The 21872-nt window shown below is 41.2% G+C and overlaps 1 protein-coding gene across 2 annotated transcripts in view; it reads right to left on the bottom strand.

The window, feature by feature from the left end:
• The window catches only part of galt (galactose-1-phosphate uridylyltransferase), a 54592-nt gene that overhangs the window by 25442 nt on the left and 7278 nt on the right, over positions 1-21872 (bottom strand). For both annotated transcript variants that reach the window (XR_014118688.1, XM_035535919.2), the window contains exon 7: positions 14918-15040. Coding sequence is in view for 1 of the 2 variants with exons in the window: in XM_035535919.2 (XP_035391812.1) it covers positions 14918-15040 (123 nt within the window). In the remaining variant the exon portion in view is untranslated. The remainder of the gene's footprint in view (positions 1-14917; positions 15041-21872) is intronic.

The raw sequence follows: 21872 nt of genomic DNA on the forward strand, positions 1-21872 counted from the left end.
GATGCCAGGGGAGGCTGTGATAAGCAGCATTCCACTGTAAATGAGATATGGCTATATAAACACACACAAACCTTGATTAACCCCTGCTGTGTGCATGTATGTGTGTATCAAAGAGGCTGATGTCTTATTTCAATATATTAATCATTAACCAATTTAAACCAATTCTGAGTCTTGTTCAACAGCTCATATTAAAAACAGTGAACTCCTAATTACGCAGTGTTCATTTGTTTTCTGTTAGTACGGAAGACCTGTGATGACACTTTCAGCAAGACAGAGAATTCTGCAGTGATCGTCTCTGGGGAGTAATGCCCATTTAAGGAATCACTGACAGTAAGATATGTCAGTGATTCTTTTAATGCACTGTCTTCATCTTTGAATCTCATAAGCTGTGCAGCCCAATGAGGAATTCTCAAGCCCTTACCACCAAAGAACACCACAATTATAGGCCTAATTACAGAGTCATAAGGTCCAACTCAGTCAGGCAGACAGAGAAAGGGATCCATATGGATTATACGACAAGTAGTGAGTGCATTTGGAACACAAATAGCAGAACGCAATTAATGAACATAGCGCCTCTTTACACTCCGAGAAACACAAAATATCAAAATATCTCCAATAGCCTATTCATAGCTTATATATATAAAAAATATTCCCCATTCATCCTCCTCTGGGCAGTCTCCTTTTCCTTCAAGCTCTGGTTGTCTACGAGGCCTGGGAGCTTGAGGGTCTTGCGTAGAATCTTAGCTGTCCCAGGATTGCACTTCTCTGGACGGAGAGATCTCGGATGTCATTCCTGGGATCTCCTGGAGCTACTTTCCGAGTTTGGGGTTCACAGCCTGTAGTGCTCCGGTTAGTACTGGAACCATTGTTGTCTTCACCTTTTCCAGCTTTTCTCTCAGCCCTTGATATTTGAGCTTTTTGTGTTCCTTGGTGCTGATGCAATTACTTGGAATTGCTACATCCATCACTACAGCCCTCTTCTGCTCTTTGTCCATCACTACTATGTCTCTGGTTGGTTAGCCATTACTATTTTATCAGTCTGGATCTCAAAGTTTCATTGGATCTTAGCTTGGTTAGTCTTCTCCACCTTCAATGTCCCACTTTGACCTCAGAATTTCCAACCTGTACTCGCCACAGATATTTCTGTATACTATGCCAGCCACTTGGTTATGGTGTTCCATGTGCGCTCTACCTGCTGGCATCTCGAATCCAGCTGTTATGTGCTGGATTGTCTCAGGGGCATTTTTGTGCTGTATTTATATCAAAATTACAATAGTAGTAGTAGTAGTCTCCATTAGCCATCACAAAGTATAAACCTTGGAAGTGACTGCACTGTAGGCTTCAGTTCCATTTCTGAAGATTAGGACAAATTGCATGAGATTAGGCTTGGTAAGAGGGTATTCATCCTACAGCACAACTATTGATGCCTACTTTAATAAGTGTGATGGTTATTTCTGCTCAGCTTGAATCATGTTTCTGTGCTTCCAGGCAGTAAAACCACTGAGGAGTCTGCCACTGTTTTTGAGCTCCAGGCACTCTAGCAATGCATGTTATTTGTGCTAAGGAGGATGAATTCTCAAACTTCATAACATCATAAGCAAACATTGCAAGGGTCTCTCAGTGACCTCGACTGTTTTCAGATAAAGTTTTAAAGTGTCTCTGTAAAACATAAATGGCTGAGGGCTTAAGATGTAGCCAATTATTGCATTAACTTCAGTTTGATCAATACGGAGAATTAAAGCCATAAACTGAAAAATGAAAATTAAAAAAAAATGATTTGGATCAAACAAGAAGAAAACTATGAACAAGACTACCAGGAGAGCAAGTGAAAAACAAAATCTACTGCTACAGATGTTCTAAACTTTTATTACATTTTGATCTGAATGCTGACAGTGTGTCTACTTTCTGTGAAAGCAGACTGCACAAACATGCATAGCTACAAGTTGCAAGTTAAAGAGGTTCAGGACTGCAGCCAAGTGCGAGCACAGCTGACACTAAGAGAGGTGAAAGGCCAGAAAGCTTTAGCTACAAGCTATGCTTCAGCCAAATCCAATCTAGCTAAACAGCTCGGATAGCAGAGTGAGAGTCGCAGTGATGGGTCTCTACCTCAGCTCTTTTGTGCTGGTGGCTGTTTGGGAAAATGCCAACACTTGTTTCAAAGTTTGACTCCAAACAGCAGCATACTGGGACAGCACAGTTCTCCCTCATCCAAGCAGAACTGATTCACTGATTTCGGGGGGGGGGGGGGGCACAAGTCTCTAATCTCTGCAACTTTGCTCCATTCCCCTGTACTTTCTTTCAACCGCATATCATTTACCTAGTCACTTTTCTTTTATAGGAATCTGGCCTCAGTGAGTGACCATGCAGTGACTAGAAGTGAGCTGCGATAGATGCACAGGCAAAATCCTTAAGAAAGCAAGGTTGGCTTTGATCACGGCCGTCGCGTGCATTCCAAGGCGAGCTGCTCAGCAGACAGCTCGGGCTCACAGACATTTGCCTTTGGCTGCTGCTGCTTCTTGTGGCTTCAACATCTCTCACTCTTTTTCTCCCCTGAGTGAAGAGTATGTCTGGTCTTAGAATCTCAGTTAAAAAAGAGAAAGAAAGAAAAAAAAATATTTTTTTGTCTTGCATTTTTCTAAGGGAGCTACATGGCCTGCATGTGTGTGAGGCAGCATTGAACTGGAGCCTAATGAGTTTGGCTGGGGATGCAAATCAGAGTCCAATGGGATTTCGAATAGTACACTGCATCAAATTTGCATAACATAGAAGAGAGCTGCATAGAGACAATGGTGATTATTTTTGATTGGTGTTACTACAATAATCAGGCTTCCTGTCATATCACACCTTTTGTTGTGTCTGATTTCTTTTGAATGTGTGAACATTAATATTTTAATAAACTGCAAACAAAAACAACAACAATAAGCAGAGTTAAACATCACTGAGAGGTATGGTAAGTTTAAATTCTCCAGACAGCTGCCCTGGAAAGGCAGCTAGAACACGTATTTGCATAATAAACAAAAGCCCAGAAAAAGTGTTGTCCTTTCTTTAATTCCTATGACTGGATCGCAAATAGCCTAGAAGCTTGAAAAAAAGGCCTAAAGTTTGTGAACCTCCTGCATCATTCCTTGAGACTACTTGATGGATGACATGTGCTTTCATGTCCAAAGGCATACAGTTTTGGCCATCTATTGATAATTAGAAATGTAAGATTGTGTGTTGCTTTCCCCAAAACTGGGACCTGCCTGCTGGGGCGATTTCTGACCTCAGGCTAAAATCAAACTAGACTACAGCCACTCCTGCAGAGAGATTGCAAAACTAACCATCAAAAACAAATATTTATTAACTAATCATTACATTCTTCTTAAGCAGAAGCAAGACATCAGTACCAATCCTTGCATGCTAAAGAAATACAACACTAGCTTTTAGCAGACATATTCAGCCAAACATTCTAGTGCTCAATGTGGACCAGCATCCCACATAGTACAGTGACCCTCTTTCTGAACCTTCTTTGGTTATCCGAATCAGCATGAACACCACACATATTGGGTTCTCTGGGCTGAAACACATTTAAATTGCTGACTGATCAGACCATGTTACATAATGCATGACAACATGCGGCAGCTATGAGGTGTAATGCCATGGGTATTAGCGCTACACCTCCCTTCACTTTCCATTTTGATGTCTCAAGTTCCTTGATACAACAAATTCTGTGCAATGCCTACAACAATGCAGAAGATCATGAAACACACTAATCTTATTCCCCTGATCTACCCTTATTGAACATATTCAGTGGATGCAGAAAGTATTCACACTCCTTACTTGATTCTGAATAGATATAATTGCCATTTTTATTTTGCCCATCAATCTACACTTAATGACCCATAATGATAACGTGAAAACATGTTTTAGAGCATTCAGAACATTTACTAAATATCAAAAACTGAAATCTCTTATTCACAAAAGTATCCAGACCATATAGCATTCCAAATTATGTTCATGCATATCCTGTTTAATTTCCCTTGAGATATGTTTTGAACTCATTTGGAGTCTGTTGCAATTTGAATTGATTCTAAACTATGTCCAAAGGCACATGCCTAGATCTATAAAGGTCCTACAATTTACACTGCACTATCAGCTCAAAAATCAAGCCATGAAGTCCAAGAACTGTCTGTTGATCTCCACAATTAAACTGTGGCAATGCATAGATCAAGGCAAATAGATAAAACAATATGTAAGTGTACACACAGTAGTTTCAATAAATATGAAAAGGAAGAAGCTTGGCACAACCTTGAGCCTTCCTAGAGTTGGCTATCGGGCCAAATTGGGCTTTCAGGAAACAAGGGCTTTGGTCAAAGAGGTAGAATTGAACCCAACGGTCACTCTTAAAAAGCTCCAAAAGTCCTATGAAGAAATAGGAGCCCCTATTGGTTGGACATCCATAAATCAGGTAAATGTATAAATGCATTCCATAAATCAGTCCTTTATGGTTGAGTGACAAGAAGGAAACCACTGTTGAGTAAAAGACATATGATGGCTGGCTTGGACTTGGAAAGTAATGGACTCTGGTTACCTATGGAAAAAGAGTCTCTGGCCTGATGAGATGAAAATTTGAACTCTATGGGCAGAATAGCAAGCAACTTTCTCTGGCAAAAAACAGGCACCACACATCACCTGGCTAATACAAGCTCTATACTGAAGCAAGGTGGTGACAGCATCATGCTATGGAGATGCTTCTGTGGGGCAGGAATAGGGAGATTGGTAAAAACCAAGGGATAGATGAATGCAGCCAAATCCAGGAACATCATTAAAGAAAACCTCTTCCAAGAGCGCACAAAAACAGCCTGGGGAGACAGTTCACCTTTCAATACAATAATGACATACAGCCAAAACAATACTGGAGAGACTGGAAAGTCTCTAAAACTCTTTGAGTGGCCCAGCCAAAGCCCATCAATCAGTGGAGAGACCAGAAGATGGCAGTTCATAGACCCTTGACATCCAGTGTGACAGACACTGAAAGGATCTGCCATGAATAATGGGATGAACTGCTCAAATCCACGAGACCAATAGCTTGTAAAACAAAGAAGACTTGCAGCTGTAATTGCTGCACATGTTATTAGTTCATTATTGTGTTTAATTAAGTATAAGCCAATGAATAAAAATGGCAATTTTATCCATTCAAAGTCAAACCTACAACACAATAAAGCCTGGAATAAGTGAAGGGGTCCGAATACTTTCTGAATTCACTACATTTCGCTTAAACTTTCACAAAGCACAACTCCTTGTTAAGCTTCTTTACACATAAAATCCTCTTTACTCCATAGATTGGATAGCTAAAGTGACTTAAACAAAATGAAAAGGGTCTAAAACAACTAAACTGTGTTCAACAAAAGGATGAGATACTTTATTTAGCACCAAGCTGCTACAGTCAAATGCACAATGCTGAACTGCATACAACTATAGATAAATAGCTTCTAAACAGCAAAAAAAAAAAAAAAAGAGATTGTTTGCAAAAACTATTTCTGTTCTCTCATGGAGAACATTAGAGGTCAAGAATGCTAAGGTATTCATTCTACATCACTGAGAGAGATGGAGAGTATTTCCCTCTGCCTGACAAGAGCTGGCAGGAAAATGGTTGGTTAACACCTGGCAAAGTGGACATCCTCCTCGGGCAGAGAGGTACTAGCACTAGAGTGCAGCTCTAAATGGAGGCATGGTCTTAGAGGGAAACCTGGTTCTAAGGAACATGATAAACACATGATAATCTCCCACACAGTCCACAGGAGGAAAGCCAGTGGGGCATATCGGACAGCTTGAGTTTAAATAAGCCTGAAACAAACTGAAACAGCTGGTCAATAAGATGGCAGTCATGGTAAAAATGGCCAAAACCTTGTCAGAGTCTATGAATTTACTGCAAATTATCACAACTACCCATTACTTGAATAAGTTAAAATTTATATCCAAAAAAGATTCAATTTCTTAAAAGCAAAAAGGAAACCCATGCTATGACTTTGTGAAATAAATAAATAAAAAACAAAAAAACAAACAAACAAAAAAAAAACATGGCATGTGAGACCATAGGATCCATCTTTCAGAGTCCTGAAGTGTCATTTAACATATTGCCAGTGACCTTTTATTGTCTTATGGGTAACATGAAATTACTTACCCGGGCTGGAGAATCCAGAAGTGCATTAAAGCATGGCATGTTAAGCCTTTTGGCATTTACATCCTCTCATTTCCATGTGAAAGAAGGAAACACCTGGTTAACATGAAAGGAGTGTTTACCCAAACTTGGCAAACATGCCCCATTAAACAGCAAGCCTTGCCGCTTTCAAATGCTTCTTAGTGTCAATGTTGTATTTTGTCTCAAAACCCAAGTCAGCATTACAAAACACTCACACAAGTGCACACACACAGACCTACACCCAGGTTTCCCACTAATGAACACACAGGCTCTGCTGAATGAGAAAAAAAAATATACAGTGAGCAGTAGCATTTTTTTTCCACTCAGTCAGAAAGTGGCAGATGGCTATTCACTAACTGTGGAACATGTATAGAATGAATTTCACACCTGTGTGTCCTTTGGATGAATCATTGTGAAGTTTACTGCATCCTTCCCTGTGCTGAGATATGTCAGGTTTTCATCTGAGGGTCACATAATATTCTGCCGTATTAGGGAGAGAGATGGTGCAGAATACTGATGTGAGCAGATACATTATGCCTGGATGCATCTGTTGTAACTGTAGAGATAGAACTACCATATGGAAAAAATTCTGACTGCATTAGTAACGAGTGAAACTACATCAGGCAATAAGATCTCATCTGTTTCATTGGCAAAATGTGAGAACAAAATCATATCATGTGCTAAACAGCACCAGCATTCAATGTATTTGCATTTGCAAAGTTAATTATCTTATTACAACAAAAAGCCCACTCAAATCTGGACCTAAGATACAAGAAAAGGCAATAATTGTTCTAATTTTAAGGCAAAATGGGGGATCCAGGGACATTATAGGAACAAAGCAATATCACAGAACAGCGTTTAAGGTATCTTGTCCAGTCTATTAGGGTACTGTGATGATCCCCACTGCAGGAGCGGAGTCACTTTGACCAGGACACTGATTCAGGGTTGGGAACACAGACTCAGACAGCCCAAGAGGAACAACTGAGCTTTATTAACTTATGATTTCAGAGAAATGTGATCACAAGTGAAAATGATCCTTTCACTTGTTAGAGACTTGTATAAACAGAACCAGCAGACTCATCTCTCCAGCCAGTTTTGCTCCAATGAACTAACTCATACCTGTTCCCCAGTGGGGATGACTAATTACGAGCAACATAATTACAATATCAAACTGTATAGAACAACAAAAAACATTTGGAGCTCATACAAAAATAAAGAATAAACAAATCATGTGACAAATCATAATTTCAGAAAACCTTATACATGAAAACACATGTCCCAGAAGAATCACTATCTATGAGAGAGTGATCTGCGATTGAATCCCCCTATCTCTTCCTCGGGCTCTTGTACGATTGGAGTCTTCTCTAGCAGAGGAGGGTCAATCAATCACAGTAGGAGCACAATACGGCTAGAAGAGCAAATGGGCCCAGACACCTCCCTTCTTGAACTTCCAACTTCTCAGAGCCGTTGTCGTGACAACTCGTGTGAAAGTCACAGTCGAGTCCAACTAGTCCAGCTGGCAAGTCCAGGATTAGCGAGAGGTCCAGCACTCTCTAGTCTAACTTCTCTTTCAGTAAGAAGTGATACAGATGGTTCATCTTTTTTTTTTTACCCACAGCCCCATAAGCTGGCACAGGAGGAAAGACGGGAAGAAAAAAGGAAAAAGAGCCAGTGAGATGCTGTCATTATCATCAAAAGAAGCATCCCAGGTGCCCTTTTCAAGCTGAAGGCCTTTTTTTTTCTCACTCTGAGAGACGTAGCCACAAGAAGCTGTGGAGTGGACATGTGAGAGCGTATGATTAACTCATCACACAGCGCTATAAAAAGTGCCTCTTTATTCCCACGCCATGGCACAGATGCTAACTGTATCTTCTCTCAGTCTTCTTATCCCAGCCATTAGACGCTTGATTTACAACAGCAGGGGAAGATAAACTTTCGGGCACACAAGATGACAGTTGTGAAAAGCTGTTTTTTCTAAATCCATTTCTTCTGACTGAGCACTGATAAAGCATTTAAAGTTGTATTCAAGTGGTGCTCAACACTTCAGTGTCTCACTGCTCTCTTAATGCAGCACAATACTGGCAAAATTAGGACAAGGCCCCAATCAGGAACATGTCATCATCAACAAAGGTTTTTAAAAAGCTTTGAGTAACTTACATATCCAAAATTCCAAACGTCTTGCAGCAACCTGGGCAAGAATGTTTTCATGCACTGTCTGCTGTTTACTGTACAGGATTATCCTACCTAGGATCATGCCCTACAACAAAGTACCCTACTTATTCCTGCACTAAAACTACACGGGCCTTTGTCCAAGGTCTTTTGCTCTCTTGACCTCTTTTGAGGGTCATAGCTTTTATTGTCATTAGAAACATTTTCCCTTTCTAAAGACTACTCTAGGCATAGGATCAGAGTATATATTTGAGGATTTAGCACTTCAGACAGGTTGAATGTTGCCTGAAATTCTTCAAACCAAACGCTTGTGAAAACTGAACAGATTAAGTGATGTCAGCAACACTAAAATAAAACAATCAAGCATTTGTAGTACTAAATATTTTGTTTCTGAAGGTCATTTTCTGCAGTGCTAAACTACAATCAGTGGAGGAATTTATATCCCTGGTCAGTATTTTCATTTAGCATGCAATCTGAATGAAGACCTGGTACTGAATCTCTGAGTAGCTCTGGCATGTTTAGTGTTTTGTTGTTTTTTCTTTACCACTCAAAATTTGTTTGTGAGCAGTTTATAAAGGTTTTATTTTATGCACCTGTTCCTCTCCACATGTCAAAATCACTATAAAACACTATGTTGCAATTATCGTGGCACCTTGTGTGCATTTAAGAAAAAAGAATTCTTGTAAAGTGAAAATAGCATTGTTAACAAGCTCATGGTGCTAAACTCCTGCTGTAACCTATTACCTCAACATATTGTGGAGTTAATATTCTGCAGATGCCTTGCAAAGACCCTGTGTGCCACAACGGTAACTCACCATGATCAACCTAATGGATCATAATCAATATGATTAGGCATTGAAGGGGTTATGCTCATGCGGCTTCACACCTATTGTGTGTATCTGACACAACACAGACCTGCGTAATATCATAATTTCACATGGTAAATAGAAGCACAAATGTGGTATCAATTGTTCTCATATAAAAGGTCAGTCTGTCCATTCTTCTTCCAGCCTTTTTCTGTCCTTTACCAAATCAGCAAATGAAGCAGCTAACTGTCATTAGACCTTGAACTGAATTCTGGCTTGACTTAAAATGTTACCATGCATCACTGACTATCAGGAGTTATCGTGGCTCATCAATTTCTGCCTTAATTAGTTCTTCACGCCAGTGAGGGTTTAAAATACAAAACACACCATATGTGGGAGTGTGCTTTTGGTACACTTGGCAAGACATGTCACAGGAGTGTTTTTAACCTTGAACTCTGCTTTCCTTAGCAATCATTAGAAAAATCCCCTGGTCTTAGGAACTGCAAGTGAAAGAAGTTTTGTCTGATGAACAAAGTCATCAAGAAAATTGATTTTACAGTGTTCTCTTCTTTCCTGGTTCCACAAAGCCTTTAGCTTTCACAGATGGAGATATTTCAAATCACATTAAACTGTCGCTTGTGGTCACACTCCAAACACAATAAAGACAGGAATGTGACAAAACCTCCACAATAAAGCATCAACACAGATATTCCTCTTACTAATCGAATTGTTTCCATTACTACACTGAGCAATAAAAGGCATTTCCTTCCTTTACTTTTCTAAGTCTGTCTTAAATTATGGGGTATACAGAATAAACAAGTGGTATAGTTATTACTTATTTGTGTTCTGCATAGAACAGTGAAGGTGAAATTCTGCAGATCTATTCAAAGCCATGGCACAGATAAAAAAGTGAGGAAGAATTTCCTCATTTCCTCAGCTTAAAGCAGGGGTTATGTTTGGGCCGTCTTCTGTCAGTTATATTCAAATGCTCATTAACCTGCAGTCACCCCAAGTAGTCCTGCTGCAACGGCCTATCCCTTCAGAGATGCAGCCCCAGCCAATCAGCCATGGCTTTATTCCACACAGACTGCTGGGAGATATTCAGAATTGAGAAAGGCTTACTGCCCAACAATAGATGAACTCCTAGGTAGTTAACTTTCACCAAACTTTCTTTTTTCTCTTGTCTTTCAGTAAGGTGCTTTTTATAGTCCTGTGACAGCTTTTGGTAGGAAACATCACCATAGCAGATTAATTTGGACCCATGTCCCTCAATGAAAGCTTAGTTGAAAGGTGAGCAAAGACTGGTTTCAGACATTTTGAGAAGAACTTAACAGTGGAAACTGTCAAAAGTAGGCCTTGCCCCAGAAACCAGACATAACTATACAGTCTGGCATAATCTCACCTGCACATATATGCCACATGATGGCTACAGTACTAGTATATTTCCTCTGGAAAATTGCTTTTGTCAATCTTTTGCATAACAAAGACATTTAATTTGCATTGCGACATGCAGTGTGTTTATGCAAGGTAAAATCACAATTTACACGCAGTGTCCGCAGCAAGGCATGGTACTCTTGGAAGCTGGCTTTGAGCCAGAGGGTCATATGTTTTAACCTCCCTGTCACGCACGCACGCACGCAGGCACGCACAGACCCAGCTCCTGTAATACTGCAATACGGTAGCCTATCACCAAATCTCCCCTGCCAGGGCATGCTTGTCAAACACAACGTGGTTCTTTTCAATATACTATTCAACACTGACAAGAGTAAGCGAAATCTAATAACGTGTTGCTGATAAATGTGCACAGTTTGTGCTGTCGATTCTTTCTATGGCCATATATTAAATAAATGTATTTGGTTCTTCATTTCTATATATGGAGGTATGGTACATCAGACTGCACAACACTCATACAACGACTGCTGCAACACTCCTTTCACAAAAAGAGATAACTACCGTACATCAGCAGCCGAAAAACACAGTAACAACAGTAAAATGGCAGCAGGGTGGGTGTGATGCATCCAATATCTCCAAACACCTCATTCAATATCGCCAAATTCTTTACGCAATTTATGAACTTAAAGACCATCTCCAATCAGGAGCTGTGGCAATTATTTCTATGAACACCGTTAGTGCCTTCATGGTCATTTACACTGGAACATCCAGAATAAAGCCAGAGTAACTGTTTGATTCATTTTATTATTAACAGAAAAAAGAAATGTTGAGGGGAAACATTCGGGGGGTGGAGCTAGGCTGTGTTCTGGCCACCTCTCTTTTCAGGAGTAGTGACAGATCGCTGAGGTTCCCACGCTGGAGCAAGCACAATGAGCTGCAATGGGCCACAGCATGGCCCTGTCTTTCACCCTTCACCATTCCCCATGCCCTGTCAAAGCTGGTTTGGGAGCTGGCCTTGGGCTTGCAACAGTGACACTGCTAGGAGAGCTTAAACCAGCCTGATCTTGAGGGGGTTCCTCTCTTTGTGTTTGAAAAATTAACTGAAGGGAAACTAAATGAGCACCAACACTGCTAAAGAACATCCTGCCTGCTTCTGCTCTTAATCATACCATAGCTGACCCTGCCTCTAGCAGTGATGTTAATGGAAGATGAGATCAACCAGAAAGGAGACGACTTTCAGTTCAAAAGTTCTCAAAAGTGTACTTAGATGGTGAAGTTTGAGAAATAGTTCAAGCTAAAAGCTAATGTTGTCATTAACATGTGAACATGGAAAACCATTATGCATAATAGTAACTGGTGAGTACAAAGCTTTTAATCAGTATCTACATTTAAAGTAACACATTTGGTAAGTTTTACAAATCCTGTGGGAAATTTTAGATGGGTCACAGGTAGAGGAGCTTCAAAGTCTTTCCAGAGTTCTGCAGATGGTCAGTGATGACAGGCTAATCTCATCTTGGTGGAAAAGTGCACACTTGGGCCAAAAAAAGGGACTGGCAGATTGCAGCCGGACAAAAGGCTAGGTGAGCGTGTGAAAGAGGCACCGGTGAGACTGCGGGGAAATTAGCCACACTCACGACAAGAGAGCGGACAACATCCATCTCATGATGGGATGGCCAGAAGGACCTCTGTGAAAGCCATCCAAAATATCTTAAGCCATGAGTTTCAGCCATTTACCTTTTGACAGCAACAGTTACATAAAACATTTTTAATGACAGAAATGTGTCCATTTTATTAAAACAAACAAACTATTTTTGCTATAACCAAAATCTAATTATTTTCAGGAAAGGTTTTCCATTTAATTTAAAAATTATCTAATTAACAATAAATCAAAGCTCTCACTGAATTTGATAAATCATAAAGACAACAAAACATGCTGTAGCATTAGCTAGCCCATAATTACAAACACAGAGAAAAGGGGAAGTGCTCCCAATTTGCAGGTGGTGAGGAAGAGAGACAGCGTGGCGCTTCCAGCTGGTCAGCACTTTTTCCCCTGACCCCCTGCTGCCCGGACATGAGAGACTAAATGCAGCCCCTGCAGCCATAGCAACTCAGTGATAATAGGAACTCCCAGGTCGGGGTAAACCATAGGGCGCAAGCGACACGAGTCATCTCCATTTTCTTCAGTCGCTCTGTGACTGAACTAAAGTTCCCATCCAAAATAGCATCGAACATACAAGCAAAATGAAATGCACCAGTTTAAAGCTTTCTGGCATATTAACAGACACTCCTAAAAAGTTGATTTAATGATTTAAGTTTAATGATAAGTCAAATGGAATGACTGCAAACTTTTTTTCCATTCCACACACATTAATACCATGAAAGCAGGCTATGTAAAATAATTATTTGATTCATTAGTATACTACTTAGTGCTTTTATTAGACTGGCGTTAACATCTTAGAACTGTTCCCATCTCTAATCAAGAAACTGCATCCTTAAAACGCTAACGGCTCCTATTTTATTAATGACTATGCCTCAGCCTTTTAGGTCTCAGAGCAGGAATTTGAGCACTGGCATCCAGAGGCAACAGCAGCACAACACAGATGAAAGGGAGAGGGAATATGAGTGAGGAGATGGCCTAAGGGGAAAATGCACTGCCTGACTGGCAGAGCAAACAGTGGGAAATATCTAAAGGGGAATAAACAAGTGGTGACAACCCCAATGTTCATGCCAGCAGAGGTAATTCATAAGCTAGAGTAACCTACATCAATATAAAACTGATACTAGGAAGGCAGGGTGTTGTTTGTTAACCATTATTTTAATAATGGCCTCTACACTATAACACAGGTGAACAAGACGAGGAAACAAGTGAGCTAATGAATCATAGAAATTTCCCATAAGCATAATGTCAAATGAGCAGATGGTCCTGATAAGTGTTCTGCAAGCACTCCGATATTCACATGGTCTGTAAATGTGCATCTGAAGAAAATTGTGTGACCCATGTCTTTAACCATGTGCATGAAATTATCCACCATTTAAAGATTTATTTTGGCATCACTTTGAACCATTAACTGTGCAAAGATTTGTTTTGGCACTTTACAATCAAAGCATCTAGTGATATGACATGCTGTCCACTTTCTGCTGCCCTGCCAGTGCCGCCTACCGTGTACACTCTGCCAACATGTCAGGATCTGCCATCATTTAAGTCACTCAAGAATTAGTGAAAGGCTTCCAGTAAGAAGCCCCTCACTTCTAATACGAAACCCATTGTGTTTTTTGAGTCATATAAAGGAAGCAAATCAACCAGCTGTCCTGGTATTAATCAGCTAATTTAAGCATAAATAATCCAAAGCGTTAGACAGTTGGTTAATTCAGTTATCACATATAAAAACACAGGCTTGGTGCTAACTTGCTTACTTTGTTAGCTGCTAGTAGAAACATGGACAACAATAGCTGAGTAACCCATATATGAAAACTGGCTGTTACAGGAATGTCTAAAACTGCAGGTCTCCTATTAGTCATATTAGTCCAATTTGATAACTATTAGCCAACATGGGGACAGTCCTTTACACATCCTATCTTGCGGTTTTATTAACGATATGGTATTAGTATGTTGAAGTAATGCTAAATAAACCAATATTTGTGCCTTTCAAAACACACCATGCACCAAATCATTTTATAATCCAAACTCCCTATTTGCATCTTGATATAAGTATGTTTGCCTCTTATTTACCTCTCTTTTCCGAGCAATGTAACCAAGCCAATAATAATTTCTCCACCATTATGGTAATTGCTGGCTTTTTCTTGTTGACTCCCATGTGCAAATCAGAATCAAACCCCCTGCTCCATCCAACCCAACCAAGCACCACCCTGTCCCACTACAGAGGCAGTGGGCCCGGTCAGTATGTGCACCAAGCATCGCGTTGGCGAGCAACCAGGTAAGGCTGCCGACATTTGCTGGTGCATCACCAGCTCAGATGTGCATGCTAATGCCTCCCAGTACCCCTGCAGACCTCAACGGAGATAAGGAGGTGGGAAGGCAAAGGATGAAAAGCAGCTGTTTCTGGGAGGTGAGGAATGAACACCTACTCTCAGAGCAGCAGTGGTGGTCTAGGATTAGATTGGTCTGTTTAAAGTGAGATTTGGAAACTGAGCCGTTAAAACTTGGTCTGTCAATACCATCTTTTTTCATTCCTGTAGTAAACCGAATAACATCGAAAGGTGCATAATCCATATTACAAAAATGAAATAATCACTGCTATTTATTTATTTATCCAGCATAATTTTGATAATATGAGATCTCTGATACAGTCAGAGCAAAGGAGTAGATTACAGTAAGGAGGTTAACCTCCACGTTTGGGTGGCCATCTACCTGTGCCTGAGCCTCCATACGAGCATACCGCAACAGCATGGCCTCTCCGTGCTTCCGTAGATACTCTCTCTGACAGCGTTCAGCCAGGGCTGGCTCATTAGGCAGGAAACTGCTGGCCCAAATCTAGAGAGAGATAGAGAGAGTGACAACAAAGGGAGACATGGAGTCAGTGTAGTTATTCTTCATCACATTCACCAAACAGCAAAGACCTTGAGCGCAGCACTGTAGAAACAACACAATCTGTGCCACCCCCAATAACAAACAATGATGTGCTTAGTCTCCTTCCCAGTCACAAAAATAACTACAGTCCCAGCGAAACCCTGCACTCCCACACGCAAATGGATGAAGAGAGACACTGCGGAGCATGGAAGTCCCAATTATCCTGCATGACCACTGGAGTTAATAAGCACTTGTGAAGATAGCATCTATTCCATCTGCTGCCCCACAGAGAAGGTTTAGGTGAATCAGCAGCAGATACTGACTAGGGCTACACTTCCTAGCACAAGGACCTGCTACAAAGTGTGTGGCTTTGGAGTGTTTCATGAGATGTGCATGGAGCCAGTGGGAAAAATCTGTCCACTTTGTGATTGAGATTCTCTCTTCCCCACTGTGTCTGCACCAAGAGACTTTCATCCTAGCATTATCACCTCAGGCCCTGACACTGAGCACAGACGGACCTGAAGTAGAGGAACTCCGACATAGCCCATACATAAGACAGCAAGGTATTCTTGTACACCCTGTTAACAAATGAACAAAATTACAGTCCAATCACTACCTCTCAATGGTTTCATAGTTTTAGCACATCATTTATTTTCCAGCATTTCCTATATACTGAGAATCACATTTGAATCAAGAGAAATGTGGCATAGAATCCAAAATCAGAATCCACAGCTTCCATTAAATCGCAACGGATGAAAAACAAGGTTAACGTTCAACCAAGGCACTGCTGTTGTATAAAATATATTATTAATACCTTTCCTACAGCTTATTTCAGCTTAATGATTGAAAAAGGACTAAAGGAGAGATAGGGGAAAACAAGAAAGAACAGTGATAAGAGAGTTTGCACTTTATATAAGGAAACTATGAAAAGCACATTAGAAGTAGGAATCCCAAGAAGTAGGAATCCCAAGGCTTCATTTGCAGTGACACTGAGCTATTTAAGATCTTCTGAGGTGGGTAATCAATCAACAGGCATCATCACCTAACAGAATATTGTTTTCAACTGGCCTGTGTGAAGGTAGCAAAAGAACCACACCAATGATGTGACCCCCTTCTCAATTCTTTTACAAAGCTGATGCCAATGCACGTGCTATGTTTCAACATTCTGGACTCGCTGATTAATGCCTAATAAAGTTTAACTGGTCTTGATTGTCCTGGTCAGACTTTCAGAAAAAGTGCCCGGTTTCCTTCATCACCACATTAAGTGGAGAACATTCTTGTAATCTCAGTTCAAACATAGTGCGGCAACTCTTCCAAGACGTCTGTTATAACTGGAATGAAGAGTTGCAATCAGGATTTATTCATTAAATTTTAAGCACCACCATAAACTCAGCATCTGTTTTCAGGGATATGTGAGTGATGACTACACCACATACAGAAAGACAAAATCTCCTAGGACAAAAAAAAGTCAAGATTTAAGACTTATATAAGCCTGACAGAGTAAGTTCTATTAAAAATAATGTTTTAACTAAATGGTCAGAGGCTCGTGAAATTCAGGAATGTTTTGATTAAACGGTCAAATTAATTTGAGCATTTTTTGACCCACAACATACTGCTAAAATGTCATACATTATGGGCAATTTACTATTGTCATAGATCATAAACAAGCAGAGGAGCTGAACTGCTAAAATTTGTGTGCTGCTATAATTACAAGGCAAAACTACTGGACTATCAAAGGTGATTAAATTGAATAAAGATAAAATTAACTAAGTGATGGAACAGAAAATACTGCAGGGTCTAACTAAAGACTATTTGCTTAGACAGGTCTGTTTTCAAAAGCAACTAATTCAGCAACACACTCACCATAGCTCCTTTTCCTAATTCAATTTCTGCACTCCAATTCATAACCCTGAGAGATTTTTAGGCTTTGATTAGAGAGGCACTTTGGCTCGGGTTCGTTGTAGAAATTCACCTAGAGTGTAAAACAGTAAATAAGGTTTTGAATAAAGTCTCATGTCAAGCATACATCCGTTTGACCATGATCTCAACTCTTCTCCATTTTCCTCATACGTCATGACAAAACCGCTCACACTGCTGCAAGGTTCTAGCATATTCCCGTGTGGAAACTTCTCTTTGATAGAGGGAGACATTACATCAAAATTACCAATAACAGTCAGCCCAAATGGTACAAATCTCCAAAATGTCTTCCACAACTAGTTTTTCATATCAAGTGTCCCAGGGCCAAGCCACAGAGTAAAACCAAATGGGAGACCAGAGTGAACTTTACAGCACTGTTATTCATGGAATGTAATCCCTGAAAACGTGCTAGCAGTAAAACTAGACAGAAGTCTTGTCATCAGAATGGAGGCCTGCAATGGTGAAAACACAATGAAGGGGAAAAATGGTCAGCTGGTGTTCTCTTTCAGCATTACATTAAGCAGTGTGGATTAATTTTAGGATAAAAGCATGTTTCTCTTCCATCAAACTGTTATACAGCAATAAAAATTAAATAACACTCGAGAAAAAATAATCGTCTCTTCTGAAGGCACGGGCAGTCGGTCTTGCTCACTTTCATAACATCTGGATCGGAGCCTCTCTTTGTTTGTTCGTGTTTATACTGCGTTCAAGGCTGCGCACCAAAATGTCTGTGCTCGTGAGGATTTCTCAAAATGAAGGATTACGTAAAAGAAAATGACTCATTACTAGTAGTCCTGGCGTCCAACAGCCCCCCCAAACCCCCACCCTCCCCATCTTTTTTGTGGGTGATTTTTACAGGCCTGCGCAGCAGTGGCCAGTGCTTATATTAAAAGCAGATGAACTTCAGAAGGATTACCCCAGTCTGAAGCTGATCTCTTCCAGAACATGAATCACAGTTGAACAGAGTTTTTTGAAGACTTTTCAAGCTATTGTTTTGAGAGACATTATAACAGAGCACCTGTGGTGAGCCCAGGAAGATGGAAAAGAAGCAGTGCCTTACGTAGGAGTCTGACCAAAGGGGCGAGAAAGTGATATATCATCTACCATTTGTACTGTGAGACAGCCAGTTGAAAGAGCCCTCACACCATCATCATTCTCTTAATTGTTTTCAAGGCACAGGCATAAAGTGCTCTATTTATGCACAGTGGATGACAGCATAACTTCCTGTGAGGTGGGCAAGGGTCAACCAGGTAATCTCATCCAGAATTCATTCAAAAAGAACATGCTGTGCTCATGCATTAAACATCAGGTCTCTCGACATACATGCATGCGCATGCAAGCGTGCACGCGCACACACACACACGGCCTTAGCTGACCAAAAATCAATTAGTCATCATAAACTGATAATGTTTTATGCCAAAGAGTTTGTGCACACAGTCTCAGCCCTCTTTATTTTAAAAGCTCTTCTCATCTAGGTGGAGGGTGGAAGCCGCGTGGACCTCTGGCTGCCTGTGTGCAACAGAGGCAGGAGACACAGCACAAACACAGACAGTTCATCCACACTGCAGCTGCCTATTTGAATGTCAGCAGTGATAAAGGAGGCATTTGGGGAGAAGAGGAGAGAGGGGCTGGGGGGTAGGGTGTGGAGCAGCAGGGAGGACAGCTAATCGCAGGCTCTCTGCCTGTCTGCCTGCCGACACTGCAGGCCACGTCAGCCTGTGAACCTGCATGAGCCGCCAGACACCAGTCGTCCATCGCCCCGCCATCTCTCCCTTGTGCAAAACAAGTATAAGAATGGCTAAAGATAAATGAATGGCAGGAGCACTGTCTCTTCTGCCATTAAATAGAACCTAGCAGTAATGCCATTGGAGGCACAAAAACCGAGACGGTCCAGTGTTTGGATTACTACCTGCAGGCAAGGTTTGGAACATGGGCAGGGCCGAGTATTAATATTTTCCCTGCTGCAGGATTTCTGGATGATTGACGTTTTCGCTGCCATATGCACCGTGCTATTTCTTTCTTTCTCGCGTCGCAGCCCACCACGTGCTCCAGACTGACTTCCCATCTAGAAAGCCATCAGCCAAAGTTTACCTGGAGAATGTCAATCTCCTATCAGTCCTTTCCCGGTGTGTCCTCTATCTCTCACTTTGTAAATGGATAAGTAAAATTACACATTTATACATGACCTCATGCATTTATTCATGGAAGGCTGAAACAGTGATAGAGCCATCTGGGTTAGGCTAGAGAAAACATCATCTTATATTTACTTACTGGCTGTGATAAGTCTATGATAAATGACCAGGGAGATGATGCTAAATGGAACGGAATCAGTCTGGAGTTCACTGTGCAAACTTTGAGTAAAGGACAGAGGAGAGATCATGGGAACATATTAATAGTGTGGACCTTCTCAAGATCGAGAAGTATGGTATCACACAGATGTCTGATCAAACACAAGTCTTCTGCTCTGATATATGAAAGAAAATGGACAGACATTGAATTAAAAAAGAATGCACAACAGCCATGATTCCACTGCCAGAACTGAAACACAAATAACCCAAAACTGCATTTCACAAGTCTGTAACTGCACTCCAAATTATTCAAACAAACAAAAAACATAGATCTGAGGGTAGGTTTGCTATAACACAACCCCCTGCCAAAACTAACCTTTGGGACTTCACTTAACTCCAGCAGACATTTACTTAACATGTTAGTGAAGCCTGGTAATGGGCATCCTTTGTGCTTCCAGGCCAAACACACAACAGGTCATACACATGTAGAATGAAACATTCCAGTACCCCTGTTCTGTCTGATAAAGGTGCAGACACGAGTGCCGCAGATTTCCCACATGGTCCGAGGCAGACAGGATCAGTGTCTAAACAGCTGGGCCACAGCTAAAACTGCCTGGGAGATTTTTTATACGGTTGCACCGACCTAGTGAGCAGGTCCCTCTCTGCACTCAGAGAAAATGAAGCTCTTCGGTCTGCCCTCCATGGACTCCACACTGCCTGGATAGTACTTCAAAAGCCTAGTGGTATTCACAGCAAATATCTCCACATGGGAATTTTGGAATTATGCCTAATGCATTTTTAAGTGATTTCAGCAGAGTTCTCCCCCAACTTTTTATTTATATATACACACACACACACATATACACACACATATATACACACACATACACACATTTTATTTTAAATCCACAGAGCACATAGAGAGAGAGAGAGAGAGAATATGCAGGATCATATTCATATCACCAATTCTCCAATTCTTTATTGCCCCCTGGCATGCAGTATAACCCAATTCCTCCACTGATTCTTGAGCACCCCTCTGCCATGCTCTGGTCTGGAGTCTTCTGTGAGCAGTTCTCCACTTTGCCATGCTGTTTGGGCTGCTGCCTTTGTTATGTTTCATTTATAACCGAATCACACACACTTTGACTATGTCGGAAACACACAAGCGTTTACAGTCAGAAGTTCAGGTCTGGGGCATAAAGGCACATCTTAAAATATATATATTTTTAATTAATCTCTTTAGTAAAACACAGCCATTGTTAGCTGTTTATAAAGTCTCCACGAGTCTGTAGAGATTGAAGGAGATTGAAGACTTGACGACAGGTTTTGCAGCACAAATGGCAAAAAGACACTGGTGATTTTGATAAACAGACTTTGCTTGCTACCTCTAGAATGATTGCTGAATAACTGTTGAAACAAGCTAAAAAAAGTTACACAAATTAAGCACCCAAACATAAAAGAAACATACTGTCAGATTATGATAGAGATAGACAAATAACTAAATTAAACAAAAAAGAGAAAAAAGCGATGCTAATCACCTGGTTGTGTTTGCATTGCAATTTTGGCTGATTTCCAGGACCAACAGTTACCTTCCCTCATTTCATTTTCACTAAACAACTTAAATCTGCTCCAGCCCACCAAGTATGAAAAGTACAGCACTACTCAAACACACACAGCGTGCCGAGGACATCACACAAACCGAATGAGCACCCCTAAGCCAGACTAGTGCTTGCACAACCTCCCTTATGAGGAGGCAGACGTGCCTCCGGGCCATTTCTGGAACTGTACGCAAGTCTCACAAAGGTGAAAGTCTGGGTGCGTATGATAAGAGGAGGGAGAGGAAGAAGCCAGAGATATCCGGAGCTGTATCAGCACAGCTGTCCTACTGTATAACTCCTGATGCAAGCACGCCTGTTCTCTCTTTCCATCCATTGCCCTCTTTCCTCCTTTCATTTTCATCTCTACCAATGTGCTTCTCCCATTCCTTCGCCATCTCCTCTCTCTCTCTCTCTCATGCTGTACACACCTTGTCCCCGACCGGCTCCTGAACTGAAGTCCACCTTGCTCAGCCCCTCTTTTCACTGGGGAAGGTGAGCTGGTGAGCTTCTCCAGCCCTGGCAGGGTGCTCATTGGCAGAGCCAGTGTCCTCCACTGGGGCACGGAGGGCTGCTAGCTCTCCAAAGGGGCAGGCATGTGAAGGAAGATTTGTCAGTCTATATTTAGCTCAGCCCATTGATAGAAGCCATGGGGCCCAGCACTAAAAAGCTGTCAGGCTTAGCATGAGCTCGATGCAATCTGGACTGTGAACCACAGCCCCAGACCCAGGCAGACGAGAAAGCAGGCATGGTCTGGGTGACTGGCTTGCAAGGGAACTGTCACGGTGAGTTCATGATGTATAGATAAAGTGTTGCCAGGGAAACTGCATTGAAGATGACAGGAAGGAGTCTATTAGGTCTAAGGAGGAGGCGTCATTTGATGAGGCACACAGTGTCTATGAAAGGCACAGGGATGCATCTGTATCTCCTTTGTTTTAGTATGTACAAAGTCACAAAATAGTGAAGACTTCCCAGATCACTTTAAGCAGACACTTG

This window comes from Electrophorus electricus, chromosome 19, assembly GCF_041902795.1.
Source record: "Electrophorus electricus isolate QZ-2024a chromosome 19, ASM4190279v1, whole genome shotgun sequence".
Taxonomy (NCBI): Eukaryota; Metazoa; Chordata; class Actinopteri; order Gymnotiformes; family Gymnotidae; genus Electrophorus; species Electrophorus electricus.